General features: G+C 59.2%; 2 protein-coding genes across 2 annotated transcripts; both read right to left on the bottom strand.

The window, feature by feature from the left end:
* Nucleotides 1-2,583: 2,583 nt before the first annotated feature.
* On the bottom strand, nt 2,584-12,095 carry LGALS4 (galectin 4). Its single transcript, XM_062176496.1, has 10 exons — nt 9,841-12,095; nt 9,521-9,609; nt 8,156-8,360; nt 6,718-6,852; nt 4,065-4,091; nt 3,912-3,965; nt 3,760-3,789; nt 3,481-3,569; nt 3,050-3,215; nt 2,584-2,970 (listed from the first exon to the last, which is right to left on the bottom strand). Exons 1-10 carry the CDS (start codon nt 9,883-9,885, stop codon nt 2,824-2,826), a joined length of 987 nt encoding a protein of 328 aa, XP_062032480.1. The 5' UTR covers nt 9,886-12,095; the 3' UTR covers nt 2,584-2,823.
* Nucleotides 12,096-12,182: 87 nt separating this feature from the next.
* Nucleotides 12,183-21,338, bottom strand: ECH1 (enoyl-CoA hydratase 1). Its single transcript, XM_062176495.1, has 10 exons — nt 21,253-21,338; nt 20,783-20,990; nt 20,615-20,703; nt 13,893-14,017; nt 13,762-13,810; nt 13,533-13,597; nt 13,049-13,119; nt 12,880-12,951; nt 12,525-12,675; nt 12,183-12,414 (listed from the first exon to the last, which is right to left on the bottom strand). The coding sequence occupies exons 1-10, from the start codon at nt 21,302-21,304 to the stop codon at nt 12,310-12,312; spliced, it is 987 nt and encodes a 328-aa protein (XP_062032479.1). The 5' UTR covers nt 21,305-21,338; the 3' UTR covers nt 12,183-12,309.
* Between the last annotated feature and the right edge of the window lie 466 nt (nt 21,339-21,804).

The following is a 21,804-nucleotide window of genomic DNA, read 5'->3' as shown; positions in this document are numbered from 1 at the left end:
GCTCACTTGGCCACTCCCGGTGCCCGCCCCTGGCCAGGCTTGGCTCCCACCCTGACCTTTCCCACCCGGGGCTCCGCTTGGACTCTGGCTTCTCAAGGATCAGGATGCTTCTGGAGCCAACACCTGATCAGGCCCCTCCCAGCTGGCCAGGGCCCTTAGGAACGGAGTCTGAGCCCCTGAGCTTGTCCTGCCAGCCCCTGCAGAACTGGCCCCTACTGAGCTGTGGGAGGCAGAGCAGCTCCCCAGAGACGGCCACGCCCTGTCCCCGCGACCTCCGCGTGGCAAAAGGCCTCTGCAGACACAGTGGGGACGGTGAGCCCGGGGCAGGCATTTGGTGCAGCGAGAACAATGCTGCTCGGGTCACTTGCATCCCAACCTGGGGTGCCTGGGTTTGAGTCCTGGTCTGCTTCCCACCCACCTTCCTGCTGATGCGCACCCTGTGAGACGGGGGATGGTGGCTCAAGTACTTGGGTCCCTGCCACCCGTGTGGGGGGCCGGGATTGAGTTCCTAGCTCCTGGCTTTGGCCTGGCCTGGCCCTGACTGTTGTAGGCATTTGAGATTGAAGCAGTGGATGGATGGAAGAGCTTGCTCTTCCTCTGTCTCTCTGCCTTTCGGAAAAAAAAAAAAAAAAAAAAAAAAAAAAAAAAAAAAAAAAAAGCAGAAGAATGATGAATGGACAAATGAACACTCAGACAATGATAAATAATAATAGGTATATGGATGAGAGGGTGAACGAGCTAATGTGTGAATACCAGTGAATAAACAGGTGTTTAGCCTGGCAGTTGAGGTACTTGCATCTCACACTGTAGACTTAGGGTCCATTCCTGCCCCAGCTCCTGAGTCCAACTTCCTGCCAATGCAATGGAGGCATCAGGTGATGACTCAAGTAATCGGGTTGCTGCCAGCCACACAGGAGACTGGGATGTGTTCCTGGCTCCTGCAGCAGCCCAGCCCTGGCTGTCCCAGGCATGTGGAGAGTGAACCAGGGGACGGCTGTTTTCTGTGTGTTTCTCCCTGGCTCTCCACCTCTCCGATAACTTTTTCTTTTAGATTTTTTAAAGAGTTAATGGAGGTTGGCATTTGGGGCAATGCTAAGCCACTACTTTGGATGTCTGCCTCCCATACTGGAATATCTGGGTTCAAGTCCTGGCTCCACTCTGCACACCAGCTTCCTGCCGACGCATGCCCCAGGAGACAGCAGGCGATGGCCCAAGTACCTGTGTCCCTGACACCCACATGGAAGATCCACATTGAGTTCCTGGCTCCCGGCCTTGGCCTGGCTCTTCCCTGGCTATCATGGGCATCTGGGGGGTGAATCTGTGGGTGGGAGATCTCTCTGTGTAGGTCTCTGCCTTTCACATAAATAAAATCCCTACAAGTATTTCTTATAAAAATGTGTCAATGGATGGATGAATGAAAACGTAGGTGAATGAATGAATGATTAAATCCACATATAAAAATGTGTCAATGGATGGATGAATGAAAACGTAGGTGAATGAATGAATGATTAAATCCACATATAAAAATGTGTCAATGGATGGATGAATGAAAACGCAGGTGAATGAATGAATCCTGGTCTGCCTGGATGAATGATTAAATCTGCAGAAGCATGACTTGTGAGGATGGCGGGACGCATGGCAGATGGGCGGTGACGGCCAGACAAAGGGGTAAATGAATGGAAACTTTCTAGCTTGAGTCGGAGATCGATGGAGGAAAAGTTCATGATGAGATGCATGACAAACTGGGACAGATGGTGACTGAAGAAACGGCTGGCCAGAGGGGCAGATGGATGGACAGACAGGCTGGTCAGTGGGTCAGTGATGAATGTTTGGATGGATGGAGGATGGCGGTTGGCCAGATGGACGGGTGGCCAGATGAGGAGGTGGCGGGATGAGGGTGGAGCTCGATGGACTGGTGAGGGATGAATGGCTGGAGGTTAGGGTGGGTGGATGAAGAGATGAAGAGGTGGGTAGATGGATACAGACTAGTGAAAGGGTCCTGGGACAAACACATCAGCAGATGAATTGCTGAGTGTTTAGACGGCTGGCTGCTGATGGCTGCCTCTCTAGATGCATGGAGAGACTAATGGATGTTGAAGTGACTGGATAAATGGACGAACAAATGGATGAAGGGTGGGTGGATGGATGGTTGGATGGAGGGTGGGTGGTTAGATGGATGGATGGAGGGTGGGTGGTTAGATGGATGGATGGTTGGATGGATGGATGGAGGGTGGTTGGATGGTTGGATGGATGGTTGGATGGAGGGTGGGTGGATGGATGGATGGATGGATGGAGGGTGGGTGGATGGATGGAGGGTGGGTAGTTGGATAGATGGATGGTTGGATGGATGGATGGAGGGTTGGTGGTTGGATGGATGGAGGGTGGGTGGATGGATGGAGGGTGGGTGGTTGGATGGATGGATGGATGGATGGAATGACAAACCACAGAGTGGATACGTGTGCAGCCTGGGGAGCCAAATCACCAGGATTAGAATCCTGTTCTGCCATTTGTGGGCTGTGCCACTTTGAGCAAGTGACTATTTCCCTTCGCCTGTTTCTGCATCAGTTACAAGGGGCAGCCAATAGCAGTTCCCACCTCCTGGGCTGTTGTGCGCAGAGACTGGGAAGCAACGAGGTTTATTCCGGTGGGAGGAAGTTTGGACACGTGACTGGTGGATGATGGACGGCGCAGGATTGAACTGAGGGAGGAAGGAGGGGACTGGAGTGCTGCCTACTCCCGAGTCAGCCTCACACCTTGTGTCAGGGTCGGAAGGGAGGCCAGGGGAACTTCCTGTCTTCCCAAGAGCTGTAGTTCGGGCACAGGTCAGATCTGGACGTAGGACAAGGCGACGTCACCCTGGATTTCCATCACGTCCACCTTCTGGAAGGCCGGGAATCGATGGGCGAAGTCGAAGAGGTGCTGGCCATTGGCGTACACCTTGAAGCGGTCCATACCACAGCGAATGGACAGCTGCAGGGGAAGGTGTGGGTGTGAGGCCAGGGCAGAATGGAAGCCCTGGGGGACATGGAGAAGGAGACCCCAGACTCACATCAAAGTACTGCCCAGGACCAAACGGGTTGTGGGCCATCTTCCTCTCCTCGGCGCCCCATGAGCCGTTCAGGCGGCTGTTCCGCACCACGACGCCCTCGGCCATGCGCGGGTTAATGTGCAGAGCCAGGTCCCCCGAGGATCCCACCTTGAAGTTGATGGAAAAACTGGGGGCAGAGAGGGAGGTGCAGTCAGGAGGGTCCAGGGCCTGGGTCCCCAAGGGAGGAGGGCTGGACAAGGGCTGGGGTCTGGACCCCTGGGAGGAGGGCCGGGGTCTAGACTCCAGGGAGGAGGGGCTGGGGCCTAGACCCTAGGGTCTGAGGGAGGAGGGCTGGGGCCTGGACCCTAGGGTCTGAGGGGGGAGGGACTGAGGGCCTGGTGTCCTGGTCTGAGGGAGGAGGGCTGGGGTCCTCCTCCACCTGGGCTCTGCACCTCTTGCCTGTGGGGGGCACGTAGCCCTTGACTATGATGGTCCTTCGGGCTGTGAGCCCTCCTTGCAGTCTCCCAGTGAACGGCACTGGCTGTGGGAAGAGAACAGGGCCCCCTCCTCTCTCAGAGGCAGGAGTCAGCCTCAGGGCGAGGTCCCACTCCAACTGGGAAACGACCTCCACGCCCCATCCCTGCTGGGGCCACCAGCCCCACCCCCTCCCCAGCACCCTCTGGGTGCTTCCCGTCAAATCGCCCACCCCGCCAGCCCACAGGACGCCATACCGGATTGAAGGTCGGGGGTCCCTCCATGCTCTGTGAAGTGAGGAAGAAGCGACTTAGTCCAGGACAGTCCACAAGTGACCACGGTACACCCATGGGAAACAGGTGCCCCGGGGCTCCGGCCCCTCCCCCCGCCCCATAGCCCTCCCACTCACCGGCAGGCTGTGCAGCGGCTGTGCGCCATAACCGGGATGGCCGTATCCGGGACCCTATGCGGGTGGACAGAGGGCGGCAGTGTTGAGCGGCTGGGGGCCCTCCCGCCTCCCCAGGACCTCCCGGGCCGCCACATGTCCATGGCAGGTACTTACAGAGTAACCTGGGGTCGTCATGGGTCTCTGTGGGCAGAGAGAGAGGAGGTGGTGAGGAGGCAGGGACAGGGTGTCTGTCTAGGGCAGCCCCTCCCCACTGTGCACCTGAGGCTGGCCCAGGTGACCAGTACCGGAGAGGGACTCACCATGGTTAGGGATGGTCAGAGCAGGTGCACCTCACCCTAACCCTCTGAGACAATGCCAGGTCCACACTGGCGTCTGTGTCTTCCCTCGGCAGTGCTCTGGCCCCTGGACCTCACCCCTCACTGCCCCAGCAACTACATGTTTCTTGGCATCATCCCGGGCGTGCGACCAAGGGCCTGGTCTCCCCAGGATCTGTCTCCATCTGTCTCTCTCCCGCCTCCTCACAGGGGCTTCCTTCTGCCTGCAACCCTGTCCCCTGGCCTTCCTAACTTTTACCCTCTCTCTCCATCTCCTTCTCTTTTATCCTCCTTCTTTCAATACAAATTTATTTCTTGAATGATTTATTTAATTGAAAGCGAGAGCGTGAGATCTTCCAAACGCCAAGTTGCTCCTCAAGTGGCCTCAATGGCCAGGCAGAAGCCAGGAGCCTGGCACTCCAGCCAGGCCTCCCCCGGGGGTGGCAGGGGCCCAAGCATGGAGCCATCTTCTGCTGCTTTTCCCAGGCACGTTGGCAGGGAGCAGGGTCAGAGCAGAGCAGCCAGGGCACGCACCAGCACTCTGATATGGGCCGCCGGCGTCAGAAGCCAGGACTCAACCCGCGGCACCACAACCTCGGCGCCTTTTCTCCTCTTCCTAATTAACTCCTTTCCGCCATGACCTCTGCTGCCAGGGCCAGGCGTCTGGCACAGCAGGTGCGAGGCCATTTGGGAAGCCGTATCCCATACTGCAGTGCCTGCTGCCGGTACTGGCTCCTCCACTTCCAATCCACCTCCTCTTACTGTGCACCTGGGAGGCAGCAGATGATGGTTCAAGTACCGAGGCCCCCGCCACCCACGTGAGAGACCCGCACACAGGCTCCGGGCTGTGGCCTGGCCCAGGCCCCTCTTGCAGGTATTTGGGAAGTGAACCAGTATATGGAAGATCTGTCTCTGTCTCTCTTTCAAATAAAATGAAAATAAAGAATAATTCTTAAAAACGACATTGATTTGAGAACTAAAGAAACAAACAAAAAAATAAATAGTTTTATGTAGGGCCTTAAAAAACGTCATGGAGGGGCCGGTGCTGTGGCGTAGCAGGTAAAGCCGCCACCTGCAGTGCCGGCATCCCATATGGGTGATGGTTCAAGTCCCAGCTGCTCCACTTCCGATCCAGCTCTCTGCTATGGCCTGGGAAAGCAGTGGAAGATGGCCCAAGTCCTTGGGCCCCTGTACCCACATGGGAGACCCAGAAGAAGCTCCTGGCTCCTGGCTTCAGATTGATGCAGCTCTGGCCGTTGCGGCCAACTGGAGAGTGAACCAGTGGATGGAAGACCTCTCTCTCTCTCTCTCTCTCTCTCTGCTCTGCCTCTCTGTAACTTTTTCAAGTAAATAAATAAATCTTTTAAAAAAAAAAAAAGTCATGGAAAATGTGTCTTATGAAGGAAATGAGGCATGGAGTTTGATTCTTTTTCCGCACTAAAACAAACCCTTCTTTCACTCTCACCCTGCCTGAACTGTGCAGTGTTCTCGCAGTGTCAGTTTGGACACGTCTGGGGTTTCCTGGCCATGGAGGCAGAAGAGTGCGGGCACGGAGCCTCTGCTTCTCACCAGCTCCGTGACCCTGGGCAAGGAATGGAAGCTCTCTGTGCCTCAGTTCCTGCATCTGTGAAATGGGCCGGTGACAAGGACATCGGGCTCCTGGGAGAGGTGAGTTGAGGCCACAGCCAGTGTGCGCGGGGGCTCCAGACGGGCCGTAGGAAGACGGCGTTGAGACAGAAGCTTCTTTCGCAGCAGGAGTTTTGAAACCCATGCCGAGTTTTTGCACCAGGTGCCTTTGCCAGGAAGGAGGTGAGGGTGCCTCCCCGCGACCCCTCCCCTGCCGCGGACCCTGTGGGTAGTTTGCAGTCTGCTGGGGCCATTTGTACATGGTGCTGCTGAGGGTGTTGGTGGCTTTGTGTCTGCTGTGTACCTGGGAGCGGGGTGTCTGGGCACTGGGGCCGTCACAGACAGGCACCCGCACGCACGCCCCAGGGCCACAGACAGCGGGGTCAGCTTCCCCGGCGCGTGCCGGCCATCGGTGCCGGGCGCCTTTGGCTTCCGTTCTGCACTCTCGGGTGGGTGTGCAGTGGCGCTGCGTGGTGCTGAGTTTCCCAGGTGAGTCATGAGGTTGAGCAACTGCCTGAATGTTTGCGGCCTGTGAATCCTTTAACCTTATCTTCACATCCTGACTTGGTTTACACACCTCCTCCTCCAGGAAGCCCTCCCAAACCCACAACCAGGTCAAGCCCTTCCATCAGACCCTCAAAACCTCCTGCACTTCAGCATCCTGCCTGCCCCAACACCCCTCGGCCTGTCCCCCCCATCCCAGCCCCCACTTCTCTGCCTCTGCCTCTCCGCCTACGTCTTTCCCATGACAGCCGCAAAGCCTTGCAGCTGCACTGTCTGGCGATGCTTGTCTCGGCCGTGGGCCGCCCTGGCCAGCACAGGCGCGGGGGAAGGGAGGGAGAGAGGGGGCCGGGCACACCACACACCTGGTAAGGGGTGGGCTGGCCTCCAAGGAAGTTGATGGACTGTAGCCGCAGGTCCCCGTCCACGTGCAGGTGGGTGACCATCTGCAGGGGCAGCCGGTGCTTGAACTCGTAGAAGGGGCTTCCGTTCACCACCACCTGGAGGGCAGGGCTTGGAGGTCACCTTGATCTTGGGAAACCAGAGCCAGAAGCAAGGAGCAAGGAACAGGGCTCTTTCTGACTTGGGGTTAAAAGTCTTTAGTGTGGGCTGAGACAGCCTCATGGTCAGAGATCCTGGAGCCCAGGGTCAGAGGTCAAGCTGAGGTCAAAGTTGAGCTCACAGATCTCGGGATGTGGTGTGGGGTGGAGGGTGGCAGGGAACCAGGGTTTGAGGGCCAGCTCTGCCATGCCCTGGCGGTGTGAGCCCAGGTCACCCCGCCGCTCTGAGCCTTTGTTTATTTATCTGTGGAATGGGTCATTCTCTGGGACAGCAGGAAAGACTGAAGGGCAGCACGGCTCGGCGAAGGGGGGCGGGGGGAGGCTGGAGGAGCGCTCGGCCTTGCTCGCCTGTCCCCAGCACTGCAGGGACCCACGGTTTCTGTTCAGAGCACTATGTGATGGGGCACGGGCTGGGAGCAGCCGTGCAGGACCAAGCACTTGCCATGTGCGAAATGCCATACGTGGTGCTACCATGTGATTCTCCCAGCAGCTCCCCGAGGCAGGACAAGGGCCTGTCTCCATTGCGCAAGGCCACAGGGCGGGGCAGGAGGTGATGCCTGCAGCCCATAGGAGAGCAGGTTTGGGTCCCAACTGCTCCACGTCTGATCTAGCCCCTTGCTAATGCGCCTGGGAAAGCAGTGGAAGATGGCCCAAGTGCTTGGGCCCCTGCACCCACGTGGGAGACCCAGATGGAGTTCCAGGCTCTGGGCTCTGGCCTGGCCCAGCCCTGGCTGTTTGTGGATATTTCGGGGAGTGAACAAGAGGACTTGGCCACACTCAGGTCAATGTCAAAACACACAGCATGCTCTGAGCCCGCCCCCTGCAGGGCCTTCCTGGGACCTGGGCCAGGAGGGAAGGGTGGACTCCAGGGCACTGGCGTGGGAAGGCACGCGCGACCACGCTAAGGAACAGCTGGCGTCGGTGGCAATCGTGGGAGTATCAGAGCATGAAATGATGGCGTGTCTGGGATGCGCTCTGAAATGATGGGAGGCGGGCCCTGCAAGGTGGCGGTGAGAGGCCGTGAACTTGAGGGGAGAGCCGTGGTGGTGCAGGGTAGGGCAGGGCTCCCCTATGCGCCTAGAGTTCTTGCAAACATACAGCGGCTGGAGGGGTTTGCAAGCAGGCGAGGGGACATGGCCGCATGGGACTGTTGGAAGGCTCCTAGCCGGAGGGGAGAGACACAGAGGAGTGAGAGAGGAGGGGAGGACAGGGGAGGACACGGCAGGGTGGAGGCGGCTCCCACCTTGTAGTGCTCGGCCAAGACGGTGAAGACCAGCTCGAAGGGGGCGCCCTTGCTGAAGGGCATGCTCCTCTTCCTCTCCTCATTGCCCCACTTGCCGCCCTGCTGTGAGTTGAACACCACCTTGTCCCAGCCGTCAAAGCGGGGATTGAAGTGGAAGGCGACGTCTGCCCCCGGGTCCTGCCCCACCACGAAGTTCACGAAGAACCTGATGGGACACGAAGGCTGGGTCCTCCCGGGGCCTCCTCCAGGAAGTCCTCCCTGATCCACCCCGCCCCAGGAGCAGCTCTGAGGGTGACCTGGGCAGTGTCGCACCTTTGCTCGCCACACCTTCCTCCTGGATCACCTCCCGCACCTCTTCCCAACTTTGTTATTGTAACCCCCGTGTTAGCCCTGCTCCCTGCACCCGACATCCGTCAGCTCCTGGCCCCACGCCTTCCTGCCTGCAGTCCAGGACCCTGTGAACACTCGAGTCAGAGCCCATTGCACACCGCCCACCACACCAGCCACCGGGCAGTTATTCCAAAAGCTGCCCCAGGGCCTTGGCACTGGCTGTCTCTTCTGCCCACAGCACCCTCCCCTCAGCTACCCCCAGGGCCCCCTCCCTTACCACCTTCAGGTCCTTGCTAAAATCTCCCCTTCCGGGGGCCTTCTGATCCAGCTCCCTGCTAATGCGCCTGGGAAAGCAGCGGAAGATGGCCCAAGTGCTTGGATCCCTGAACCCACATGGGAGACCCAGATGGAGTTCCTGGCTCCTGGCTTTGAGCTGGCCCAGCCCCAGCAGCTGGGGCCATTTGGGGAGTGAATCAGCAGGTGAAAGATCTCTCTCTCTCTCTGTCTCCCTCTCTGTCACTCTGCCTTTCAATTAAATAATAAAAATATTCCCTTCCCATGAAGGCCTTCCCTGGCCACCTTATTTAAAGGGCTGATGTCATCCCCTCCCCCTCTCCCCTTATTTCTCATCACCCTCTAACACACCGTTGTCGCGCTTACTGTCATCATGATGGTCTGTCTGCCGGCCGAGAGCAGGGGCCCCTGTCCCGTCCTCAGCCCCCAGGCACAGAGTGTGCGTGCAACCAATAAAGAAACGAGGACCTTGGAGGTCAAGTCCATTATCGATGCCAGGTTAGGGCCCCACATACAGCTCAGCCACAGTACAGCCTCTTCCCAGCTCTCACTCTGGGCGGGGAGGCCCGACCAGCACCCAGGAGACCCTGCAGGGCGGCGGAGCTGGGGTGTGCACTCAGAGCCCGAGTTCAGGCCGCCACACTCCCCACGGTGTGACCGCTGTCACCTCCCAGCTCCAGATCGGAGCCCCCAGCCCCGGGAGAAGTTGCCCACAGCAGGGCCAGGCGGCGAGGGCCTCACCTCTTCATGTGCTCGCTGGCCACTCCTTGGATGTAAACGGACATCCCCAGGCTGAGCCCGCCCGGGATGGGCTGCTTGTAGGGCAGCGTCTGCAGAAGAGGTGGGAGAAGGGCCTCAGAGGCCGTGGGCCTGCTGCAGCCTGGACCCCTCCCGGAATGGCCGCTAGGGGTCCCCAGGTGGGGGTGGGGAGGAGGGAGGACCCTCAGGCTGAGGGGCTGGGGTCAGAGGAAGAGGGGCTCTGGGTTCACTGGAGGCAGAGAGAGCTGCCCCGGGGGCTCACGGGGTGGGTGGTGTGTGGGGGCCGGGGACCGGCATCTCACCGGGTTGTAGGTGGGCTGGTAGCCTGGCGCAGGGACAAAGGCCATCTCCAGAGGCTGAGCTGGTGGCTGTGCTGGGAGAAGTCGCAGGACTGGGAACTGGTGGTGGGTGGCAGGCGACAGGCGGCTCTTATACAGCAGGGGCAGGGAGTGGCTGCCAAGGGAGGGTCCGAGGGGTCCCTCTTCGGGGACTCCCAGGCTCAAGTCTTCTTGGAGGGCACGCCCTAGGCTGTCAGGAGCCTCCCCGGTGGGTCCTCTGGCAAAGAGGAAGTGTGGGTGGAGCGGACTTCGCCCAGCTGGGGCCTTATCGCCGTCATAAACCCCTGCCCCGGTGTTGGCAGAGGGAGGGTGGGACGGGGCAGGGCTGCGGGAGTGGCCCGGACAGGTGGGCAGTGGACGCAGGTGAAAGTAGCGAGGAACTGGAAGTTCTGGACTCCAACAGGGCCTGTGCAAGGACCATTGCCCCTACACTGTGTTGTATGAACGGTGGCAGAGCCATGGTTCTGGGTTCCAATCCTGCCTCTGCTACTTCCTGGCTGTGTGGTCTTGGGTCAGAGCCTTAACCTCAATTTGCCCATGAGCCTACCCGCAAAATGGGGATAGCAATAGTATCGACATCAGAGGACCCCTGAAGGGAGTCACTGAGTAACAAATACTCAGGGGGTGGTGTTTGGTGCAGCAGCTGAGTCTGGTGGGCGGGCATCGCGGTGCAGTGGGTCTTAAGCCACTGTTGCTTCCGACACCTGAATCCCATGTTAGAGGGCCTGGGACAGAGTCCTGGCTGCTTGGCTTCTGATCCAGTTTCCTGCTAATCCTTGGGTCCTTGCCACCCCCGTGGAAGACTGGGATGGAGTTCTGGGCTCCTGGCTTCCACCTGCCCCAGCCCTGGCTCTTGTGGAAATTTGGGGTGTAAACCAGTAGATGGAAGATCTGCCTTTCTCTGTCTCTACTGCTCTACCTTTCAGATATAAATACATACATAACATACTCAGAGCAGGACTTGGCATACTTGTACACACAGATTGAAAATGATTTGTGCACAAATGAGCTTATCTTTCAATTCCATTTCTCAGAGACTTCTTTGCAGTTCCCTCTTTAGAAGGCACCAAATTAACATGTAGTCTCTTACACTCATCCCTAACATAAGCCCGGGGGGCCAGTGCTGTGGCATAGCAGGTTAAGTGACCACAGCAGCCAGAGCTGAGCTGATCTGAAGCCAGGAGCCAGGCTAGGAGGTTCTCCTGGGTCTCCACGTGGGTGCAGGGGCCCACGGACTTGGGCCATCTTCCATTGCTTTTTCAGGCCATAGCAGAGCCGGATTGGAAGTGGAACAGCTGGGACTCGAACCAGCACCCATATGGGATGTCACTGATTCAGGCCAGGGCTTTACTTGCTACGCCACAGCATCAGCACCCAGGCTGGGGCTTTACCTGCTGCACTATAGCATGAGCCCTTGCTCCATTTCTGATCCAGCTCTCTGCTATGGCCTGGGAAAGCAGTACAAGATGGCCCAAGTCCTTGGGTCCCTGCACCCGCGTGGGAGACCAGGAAGAAGCTCCTGGCTCCTGGCTTCAGATCTGCCCAGCTCCGGCCGTTGCAGCCATTTGAGGAGTGAACCAGCAGATGGAAGACCTGTCTCTCTGCCTCAGCCTCTTTGTAACTTTGCCTTTCAAATAAAAAAGAAATAAGCCGGCGCCGCGGCTCACTAGGCTAATCCTCCGCCTTGTGGCGCTGGCACACCGGGTTCTAGTCCCGGTTGGGGCACCGATCCTGTCCCGGTTGCCCCTCTTCCAGGCCAGCTCTCTGCTGTGGCCAGGGAGTGCAGTGGAGGATGGCCCAAGTGCTTGGGCCCTGCACCCCATGGTAGACCAGGAGAAGCACCTGGCTCCTGCCATCGGATCAGCGCAGTGCGCCGGTCGCAGCGCGCCAGCCGCGGCGGCCATTGGAGGGTGAACCAGCGGCAAAGGAAGACCTTTCTCTCTGTCTCTCTCACTGTCCACTCTGCCTGTCAAAAAAATAAAAAATAAAAAAAAATAAAAAATAAATAAATCTTAAAAAAAAAAAAAGCAATCCAAAAAGCAAAACCAAACAAAAAACCCCATAAACCCAGGAGGTTGGGACCATACATGGACCTGCAAACCGCAAACTCAACACTTGCAGGAAAGAGGCCAGGGGAGCCTTTCTGGACTCCAGCACCAGAGCCGCTAGGCTGAGCGGCAGCGTGAGGACTCACGGGACTTTGGTCCCGCGGGGCCCGCTGTGGCAGCCGGGCCGGGTCAGTCCCTCCAGACTCTGTATCGGCGGGAATGGTCCCGCCCCTCCCCCTCCCCGATCAGGGCACCGGCTCTTCACAAGGCTTTATTGATCACGAGGATGAGGAGGCCAGCACCTTACAGCTACGGCGCCCCGGCCCCGCTCGTCCCCCACCCCAGCGGAGGGGAGCCGCCCGCGGGGAGGCACAGGGCGAGGCCCTCAGAGCTTGGAGAAGGCGACGCTTTTGAGGTCCTTCTTCTCCATCGCGGCCTGGACGGACTTCATGATGTCCTGGGTCTGCAGCATGCTCATGTTCCAGGTCGCCTGGAGGATTAGCAGCGCCCCAATCAGAGGCGCAGAGAGCGGGCTGCGGGGCCCTCATTGGGCGCTCTGCGGGCCGGGCGGCTTGTGATTGGCTGGAGCGAGCGCCTTACCATGTAGTCGAGGCTCTCGGCCACGGTGTGGTCCCGGGAGTAGACCAGGTTGACCTTGCTGCTCTGCACGGCCACCGGGCTCTTGCTGCAAATCTCGGCCGCCAGGGCGAAGGCCGCGTCCAGCATGACCTCCTTGTCCGGGAACACACGGCTGCCACGGAAGGGAGCGGCAGTCCGGCGGGCTGAGCAGGGCTCCACGCCACTCCCGCAGGCGGCGGAGACCCCGGTGACCCGGCCCGAGGGCAGCCGGGCAAGTACCACCCCCCACCCCCCACCGCGTCCCCAGGAAAGCAATGAGCACCCAGGGAGGCCGCACGGGACCCGGGGAGCGGGGAGCCCGCCCAGGTGGCCCTACCTGACCAGCCCGCTGCTCAGGGCCTCGTCAGCCATCATCTTGCGGGCGGTGAAGGCCAGCTCATTGACCAGGCTGCAAGAGGCCAGGGCGCGTGAGCAGACGGCCCTCACCGCAGGGCCTGGAGATCCCTTGCCTTGCGGCTCCCTCCCCAGCCCCGTATCCCGCGGACCTCCGGTTTCCGATGACCTTGGGCAGCCGCTGCAGCGTCCCCACATCGGCAGCCAAGCCTATGTCCACCTCCTGCGGGGGCAAGGGCGGCAGAGCCGTCAGGCGCCTGCACCAGGCTGGCCCAGATGGCAATGGGTTGTGCAGGTCCCTTCCTGGGAGGGGGGGACCTGCCCACCGTCCGGGCCTGAGCCCTGCATCTCCGGAGGGAAGCCCTCCTTGGCCGTCCCTGCCAACGCCTTCACTGCGCTGGGGGCTCCATTCTGCCGCCCACCTCCCCACCATCCCCTCCCCCCTTGGCCACACCCTTCCCCACTGTGACTGCACCTGGACCCCTTGCCCTGTCTTCCTCCACGGCCGAGGCTTCCTTGGAAAAATTCAATTCTGACTCCCCAGCCCCCTGCCCCCGCCGGCTGGCTCAGTCCCTGCTCTGCCCGGCCAATCGCTCACACCGGCAGCACCCGGGGAAGGAGCTGGGGGCGCCTTACCTTCACCTGGAAGAAAGCATCCTGGGCACAGTACCGGATGTCACAGGCAGTGACTAGGTCCACACCTGGCAGGCAGAAGCCGGGGACACTGAGCAACCTCCTCCTAGGAGGTGGGGTCTCGAGACAGCCACAGAGCTGAGGCTGGAGGCTCGCGGCCAGGGAGGCACAGCCCCCCACCCCCCACCCCAGCGGGCGCACCCTGGTGGGAGGCAGGTGGCTGCAGACTCACCCCCGCCAATGCAGCCCCCGTGGATGGCGGCGATCACGGGCTTGGGGCACTGAAGGGAACAGGAGGGGCGGGGTTAGGGCTGGCAGAGGAGAGGCAGGTGGCAGGGATGGCCCGCGGTGCCCCAGAGTCACCTTCTCGATGACGCTAAAGGTCTCCTGGTACCTGCGGATGAGGTCACGGAGGTACCAGCTGATGCGGGCCGGGTCGTCTCCTTTCGGCTGCAGGAGGTCGGAACCCACGTCCATGAGGTCGATGCCTGGTGAGGGGGCAGCAGGGGGCTCACCTAGTCTCACAGACCCCACCCATTGCCCCAGCCAACAGCCCAAAGCCAGGCGCAGCAGGCCCAAAGTCCCCCAGCCACCACAGAGAAGATGCGCGAGGGACTGCGAGCAGGAGCAGGCCTGAAACACAGGGGAGCCAACACCCAGCTCTCGCTCATTCCCCACTAAGCTGTGCCCTGGTTCTGTCGCTACTGCTGTCTTACCAATTTTTTTTTTTTAAAGATTTATTTATTTATTCGTGGGAGAGAGAGAGAGATCTTCCATTTACTGGTTCATCCCCCAGTGGCCACCACTCCATCTGGGTCCCCTCACCAAGGGTGGTAGGAGCCCAAGCGCATGCGCCATCTTCCTCTGCTTTCCCAAGAGCGTCAGCAGGGAGCTGGATCAGAAGTGGAGTAGCCGGGACTCGAACCAGGGCTTGTGTGGGATGCCGGCACTGCAGGTGGCAGCTAACCCACTGTGCCACAAGGCAGACCCCTTTCCGACGGGTTAACGGCACAGAGAGGTTAAGCACCCGGCAGCACTGAGGTTTCAGACCACAGGACCACGCGGCTCACTCCAGGGGCTGTGCTCCACCCCCACACCTGTAGGCCTAAGGAGTCAAGGGCATGAGCCCTGGTCTTGGTGGCGACGTTTCCTGAGATGCGAAGACCAGGGGGTGCAGAGTTTGTGCCTCCAACTTCAAGATAATCCTGAACCTGACCTTTCGGACCCCAGCCAACCTGCGTGCCCCTCCCCCTGCTACTGCCCACTCCCCACACACAGCCAGGGGGAGCCTGTGCACAGCGCAATAGAGAACAGAATAAAATGCCAAGTTCATGCTGGGACCTCCCAAGGCTGCACAACGATCACTTCCGGCCGGCCTCCAGCTGTTCCAACTATGAGACAGGGTCCCTTCCCTGGCCACACGGCTGACTCCGTGACTCTGCCGCACGGTGGCCGGCCCGGGCCCCTCCATCCATCCACTGGCTCTGCCTAGCCGCACATCTCGCTGTCATGGACGCTGTGCTGGTCTGGTTGAGCGCCTGCCTCTCTTTCTGGGATCACATCCCGTGAGTTCCAAGACGCAGGGGCCTGTGTGCGTCTGCTCAGAAAGCAAACAACCGGTGACGGTCCCTGCTCTCAGAGAAGACAAACAATGAAGACAACGCGCTGTGTCGGGCGCACTGGTCAAGCCTCTGACACCTGCAGCCCATATCGGAGCGTGGGGTCCGTTCAGACTCCCCTGCTTCCGATCCGGCTCCCTGCTAATGCGCACCCTGGGAGGCAGCAGGTGATAGCTCCAGTGTTGGGTCCCTGCCACCCACGCGGGAGACCAGGATGGAGTTCTGGGCTCCTGGCTGTTGCGGGCGTTTGGAGAGTGAACCAGCGGGGAAGGGAATTTGAATCTTCTGTCACTCATAAAATGAAAATAAATAACAAAGTGGTGGTGAGTGTGCGTGTGTGTGTGTGCATGAGTGCGTGTGTGTATACAGGAGAGGGAGGGGCTAGCAGGCTCTCTGGGGTGCCAGGCCCTGCAGGAGCAGCGGCCCTGTGGGGGAAACGCGCCTGGCTTGTGTGAGGACCAGTGGGGAGGCCGGGACAGTGGGCTCGAGGGGCCCGCAGGAGGAGCCCGGTCAGAGGGGTGTGGAGCATGTGGGCCAGGGGGGCGGGGCCCGAGCAGAATCCTCCGTCACCATCTTCCTCTTAGGCTGAATCCTTCTCACCCCCACCTGTCCCTCCCCTGGATGAGCTGTGTGACAAGCCTGAAAAGGCACTCCCACGCTGGCCACAGCCCTGGCTCTCCGGGGCTTCTCTGTATTTATTTATCTTTTATTTATTTATTTGAAAGAGTTACAGAGTAAGGTAGAGACAGAGAGAGAGGTCTTCCATCCGCTGGTTCACTCCCCAGATGGCTACAATGGCCGGAGCTGCGCTGATCCGAAGCCAGGAGCCAGGAGCTTCCTCTGGGTCTCCCATTCAGGTGCAGGGACCCAAGGACTTGAGCCATCCTCTACTGGTTTCCCAGGCCATAGCAGTGAGCTGGATCGGAAGAAGCGCAGCTGGGACTAGAACTGGTGCCCATATGGGATGCCGGCGCTTCAGGCCAGGGCTTTAACCCACTGTGCCACAGCACCAGCCCCTCTCTGTTTAAATAAGCAAGGCCACGGGTGGTTGTCCGGCCTAGCGGTTAAGCCGCCAGTTAGGACGCTTGCGTCGCCCACGTGGGACAAGCGCAGCTCTGGTTCCTGACTCCAGCATCCTGCGAGAGTGCCCCCTGGGAGGCACAGTGACGGCTCCGGGACCTGGGTCCCTGTACCCACACTGCACACCTGGATTGAGCTCCCAGTTCCTGGGCTTCAGCCCCTTGGCTGCTGTGGGCATCGGACCATGAATCAGCAGATGGGAGATCTCTTTCTCCATCTGTTTGTCAAATAAAACTTTTTTTAAAAAGATTTATTTATTTACTTGAGAGTCATCATTATAAACAGAGAGAGGAAGAGACAGAGAGAGGTCTTCCATCTGCTGGTTCACTCCCCAAATAGCCGCAATGGCCGGAGCCAGGCTGATCTGAAGCCAGGAGCCAGGAGCCAGGAGCTTCTTCCAGGTTCCCAAGCAGATGCCAGGACCCAAGGACTTGAGCCATCCTCTACTGGTTTCCCAGGCCATGGTAGAGAGCTGGGCTGGAAATGGAGCAGCCAGGACTTGAACCAGCACCCATATGAGATGCCAGTCCCACAAGCAGATGGTTAATCTATGCCACAGCACTGGCCCCCAAATAAAATTTTTTAAAAGTAAGATGTTAGGGCCAGTGTGCTGGTGCACTGGGTTAAGCCACTGTCTGTGGCGTCAGCATCCTATATGGGCACCAATTCGAGTCCCAGCTGCTCCATTCTGATCCAGCTCCCTGCTAATGTGCCTGGGAAAGCCGAAGATGGCCCAAGTCCTTGGATGGGGCTCCAGGTTCCTGGCTTCAGCCTGCCCCAGCCCTGGCCATTGTGTAAATCAGAGGATGGAAGATCTCTCTCTTTCTCTCTTTGTAACTGTGCCTTTCAAATTCATAATTTCTTAAAAAACAGTAAAAGTAGTACTAATGATTAAATAACTAAAGGTCAGAGGAGTGTGGGCTCCAAGCAGGGCCGGGCCCTGGATGGCAGGACTCGCTCTGGGTCCCTGGCCAGCTCGCTTCCTCCTCGGGCCTGGGGTATCTTCTCTGACCAATACTGACGAACCCCAGCAGCTGAGCAGGCTGTGCAGGCACTCAGGGATGGAGGCCTGGAGGCGGCTGCAGCGGTGCCTGGCACGTGATGGCGTCACAGGAGCCCCTGCTGTTCACTGGGTCTGCGCCTGACCGCCTGCTGGCACCCGTGGCTGCCACACCTGTGACTCATCAGGAGCTCTGCCTGTACCTTGCACAAGCTCCTCTCCGCTCACCAGCTTTTCTGGTTCCCTGCCCCGCTCCTGCCCAGACCTGCGGCCACGGGCACTGGCAGCCCCGTGCAGTGAAGGGCCCCAGAGCATGGCACCTGGCGGCCAGCCCAAAGTAAGAACACATCACAGTGGAGTGGGCATTCGGATCCTGCTCGGGACAGCTGCTTCCCACAGGGGAGTGCCTGGGTTTGAGTCTGGGCTTCGCTTCCAACTCCAGCTTCCTGCTCACACACACCCTGGAAGGCCACAGGTGATGGCTCAAGGGCTTGGGCCCCTGTCACCCACATGGGAGACCTGGCTGGAGTCTCCTGGCTTCGGCCTGGTCCAGCCCTGCCTGGCTGTGTGGGCACTTGGGCATGGGCCAGCAGATGGAAGATCTCTGTCTCTGTCTCTCTGCCTTTCAAATCAACCAAAATCAATCAACCAAGATCTTCAGGAAGAATCATCATGCAGAAGCCCCGCCTCCTTCCCCGGGGAACCTGTGTGAGCTCCAATGTCCCTCGGGCCATCCTGTCGTTATGCATTTATTTACTGTTTTGGTAAAGATTATTTATTTATTTGAAAGTCAGAGTTGCAGAGAGAGAGAGGTCTTCCATCTGCTGGTTCACTCCCCAGATGGCCACCAACGGCCAGAGCTGAGCCACACCTAAGCCAAGAGTCAGGAGCTTCTTCTGGGTCTCCTATATGGGTAACAGGAGCCCAAGTACTTGGGCCATCTTCTACTGCTTTCCCAGGCACATTAGCAGGGAGCTGGATCGGAAGTGGAGCAGCCAGGACTCGAACCCATGACCATATGGGATGCTGGCACTGCAGACAATGGCTTAACCCGCTGTGCCACAGTGCTGGCCCCTGTGGTTTTTTATAATCACAGGAAACAGCGGCTACCTCAGTAGCTGCCCAACCCGTACCTGACGCCTGCTCTTCACGGCAACCTGGGGTGGGGAGCAGGTGCTAGTAGCACCCGCATTTTCTCAGACCAGGAGACTAGGATGACAATGTTTACGGCGTGGTCTGACACCCAGGAGGGCTAAGGGTGGCTGTGCCAGGAAGCCGCTTTGAGCCCCAGCCACTCCACACTTCTGATCCAGCTTCCTGCTGATGCTCCTGGGAGGCAGCAGATGATGGCCCAAATCCTGGAGCTGCTGCCACCCACATGGGAGACCCAGATGGAGGTCCTGGCTCCTGACGTAGGCCGGATCCAGCCCTGGCTGCTTGGGCATCTTGGGAATGAACCAACTGAAGGGAAGATGTCTCCCAGTCTGTCTCTCAAATAAAATGAAAACACATTTAAAATATTTTAAAATAAATAAATTAACAACCTATGCCCAAATCTCATGCTGATTTGGGAACCATCCCTGTAGCCCGGCACAAGAAAATCTAATTGCAACTAAGTGGCCAAACAAGAAATTCACCAGTGATGGGTATAACCATGTCCCAGCATGTTAGATATAACCGTGTCATGGAATCTGGAGTTTGCACAACCCCCTATTGCTACACGCCAATACCCAGAGCACAGTGCAAACTTACTCAAAATACACACACAGGCCTGTGAGAGCCATTTTCAAGAAAAGAGGATAAACAGAGACGGGCCACAAGATGGCCCAGATGTCAGACCTGGGAGAATGGGATTTTAAAGCAGCCCTTACAACTACGCTCACAGGGGCTGGCGCTGTGGCACAGCGGGTTAAGCCTTGGCCTGCAGCATCCCATATAGGCGAGGGTTCGAGTCCTGGCTGCTCCTCTTCCGATCCAGCTCCCTGCTAATGCACGGAGGAAAGCAGTGGAAGATGGCCCAAGTGCCTGGGCCCCTGCACCCATGTGGGAGACTCAGAGGAAGCGCCTGGCTCCTGGCTCTGGCCTGGCCCAGCCCAGCCCCAGTGGTTGGGGCCATTTTGGGCAGCGAACATAGCAAAAGGAAGACCTTACTCTCTCTCTCTCTCCTCCTCTCTCTATTTATTTCAGATAAATAAAATAAATCTTAAACAAAAAGAAAAATTTTAAAAAAGAAGCTCATGACAAACAGAAAGAAAACTTCAGCACAGAAATAGAAAAATTTTTAAATAAACCCCATGGAAATCAGAAGCCCGAAACTGGCATCTCTGACATTAAAAACCTGGGCACGGCTCTGAGAGCTGAGCAGGGAGTCAGTGGCTGGGCCAGCTGAAATGCGAAGAATGCAGAGCTAAGGCCCAGCAGGCGAGGGCGTGGGAGCGCCTGGCCTATGGGGCTCCAGGCTCTCAGAGGTCAAGGACACAGAGCCTAGGCTGGAAGCCCACTGCTCCCGGCTCCAGGCTCTCAGAGGTCAAGGACACAGAGCCTAGGCTGGAAGCCCACTGCTCCCGGCTCCAGGCTCTCAGAGGTCAAGGACACAGAGCCTAGGCTGGAAGCCCACTGCTCCCGGCTCCAGGCTCTCAGAGGTCAAGGACACAGAGCCTAGGCTGGAAGCCCACTGCTCCCGGCTCCAGGCTCTCAGAGGTCAAGGACACAGAGCCTAGGCTGGAAGCCCACTGCTCCCGGCTCCAGGCTCTCAGAGGTCAAGGACACAGAGCCTAGGCTGGAAGCCCACTGCTCCCGGCTCCAGGCTCTCAGAGGTCAAGGACACAGAGCCTAGGCCGGAAGCCCACTCGCTCCGGCTCTGGCCTGCTCCTTTCCAGAGCTGAATGCCTTAAATCAGGACTTCAAGAAAACAAGCGTCCATAGCCGGCGCCGCGGCTCACTAGGCTAATCCTCCGCCTTGCGGCGCCGGCACACCGGGTTCTAGTCCCGGTCGGGGCACCGATCCTGTCCCGGTTGCCCCTCTTCCAGGCCAGCTCTCTGCTGTGGCCAGGGAGTGCAGTGGAGGATGGCCCAAGTGTTTGGGCCCTGCACCCCATGGGAGACCAGGAGAAGCACCTGGCTCCTGCCATCGGATCAGCGCGGTGCGCCGGCCGCAGCGCGCTACCGCGGCGGCCATTGGAGGGTGAACCAACGGCAAAAGGAAGACCTTTCTCTCTGTCTCTCTCTCACTGTCCACTCTACCTGTCAAAAAAAAAAAAAAAAAAAAAAAAAAAACAAAAAACAAGCGTCCAGGCGCGAGTTAGAAGCGGCTGCCCACAGCCCGACGGGCAAGCGCAGCTCTGTGGCCAGGCGCGGGGAGGCGGGGTGCGCGGGGCCGCAGGTACCTGACGTGAACATCTTCCCCGCCCCTGAGATCACCACGGCCCGGCACTCGGAGTCTTGCGCTATCTTGTTGAAGCACTCCACCATCTCGCTGCGGAGGAGCCAGGGATGAGGGGCCGCACCGGCCGTCCATCCGCCCCCCACCCCGGCCACCCCGGGGGCCGCCAGACCTCCAGAAAGCCCTGTTCATGGCGTTCCTCCTGTCGGGCCGGTGCAGCTGCACATGCAGGACGTGCTTCTGGGCAGCCGTCACCAGGAGGGACTCGTAGCTGTGGCCCGGGGCTTCGCAGGCGGCTGCTCTGGGGGCCTCGCCGTGGGCGGAGGTGCCCAGCGGGCGGAGGCCAAGGCCGAAGCCCGGGCCGCTGGGAGCTGCCAGTCCTAGGGAGGCAGAGGAAGGAAGGGCCTGAGGACGCCCAGGGGGCACACCAGGACCCCAGAGGCGGGGAACACGGCCTTGGGTTTAACATCTGGGGTGCACTGTTCAGGGGTTCCAGACCCGTGGGGACATGGAGTCATCAGCGCCCCCAGACTGTAATGAGTAACCCTTTAGGCGGGGGCGCGAGGACCCTCCGTGCCCCCGGGTGGTCCTACAGCCGCTTGGGCAGCACAACAGATCCCCAAAGGTCAGGAAGTGACTCACGCCGCATCAGCAGGTCGCGGAGTCCGCGAGTGGCCGCCATCGCCGTCGCCATCCCGACCGAGTCGTGGAAGTAACCCGGCGGCAGGAAGCCAAGGGGCGGGCCCAAGAGGCCGCCATGTCAGGCGAGGGCACGGAAGCCGCAGCGGAACAGCCCTAAAGCGCCCCTTCCGCCATCTTTACTAAGGGCAACCACCAACAGCGCCGCAGGACGGCCGGCGCGCCCTCCCTAAGGCTTGGGCGTTAAGATTCTTTGTCCCAGTGGGAACCGTGCCCGAGGAAACAACTCGAATGACTGCGGGGTAAAGTTTATCACGGCCCGGTGCTGTGTCCAAGGACGCAATGGCCGCAGCCACTGCACGTTAACTGGAGAAGAGTTCATGCGGCAAAGGCACGGATCACAGGCGGGCTGCGGGAGCGGGCGTCTAGCTCAAGGACGCGGGAGCAGAAAGAGCCTCGGAAAACGCCTGGAAATGCCAGCGGCTGCGGGCCAGGGTGGGGACTGGGTATCTCGGGGCCAGTGGGTAAGGGACGCTGCTTAACGCGCGTGTCTCC

Source organism: Lepus europaeus, chromosome 19, assembly GCF_033115175.1.
Source record: "Lepus europaeus isolate LE1 chromosome 19, mLepTim1.pri, whole genome shotgun sequence".
NCBI classification, from domain to species: domain Eukaryota; kingdom Metazoa; phylum Chordata; class Mammalia; order Lagomorpha; family Leporidae; genus Lepus; species Lepus europaeus.
Note: the sequence above shows the minus strand (reverse complement) of the source record. Positions and strands in the feature narration are given on the sequence as shown.

Coding starts and splice junctions, on each gene's coding strand:
- LGALS4 (XM_062176496.1), bottom strand. CDS start 9,885: ATGGCCTTTGTCCCTGCGCCAGGCTACCAGCCCACCTACAACCCG. Junction 6,853..8,155: donor TCTTGGCCGAGCACTACAAG/GTGGGAGCCGCC, acceptor CCTGCCCTCCAG/GTGGTGGTGAACGGAAGCCC. Junction 2,971..3,049: donor GTCCTGGGCAGTACTTTGAT/GTGAGTCTGGGG, acceptor CTTCCCCTGCAG/CTGTCCATTCGCTGTGGTAT.
- ECH1 (XM_062176495.1), bottom strand. CDS start 21,304: ATGGCGACGGCGATGGCGGCCACTCGCGGACTCCGCGACCTGCTGATG. Junction 20,991..21,252: donor CCGCGACCTGCTGATGCGGC/GTGAGTCACTTC, acceptor CTGCCTCCCTAG/GACTGGCAGCTCCCAGCGGC. Junction 12,415..12,524: donor CCGAGAGCCTCGACTACATG/GTAAGGCGCTCG, acceptor CTAATCCTCCAG/GCGACCTGGAACATGAGCAT.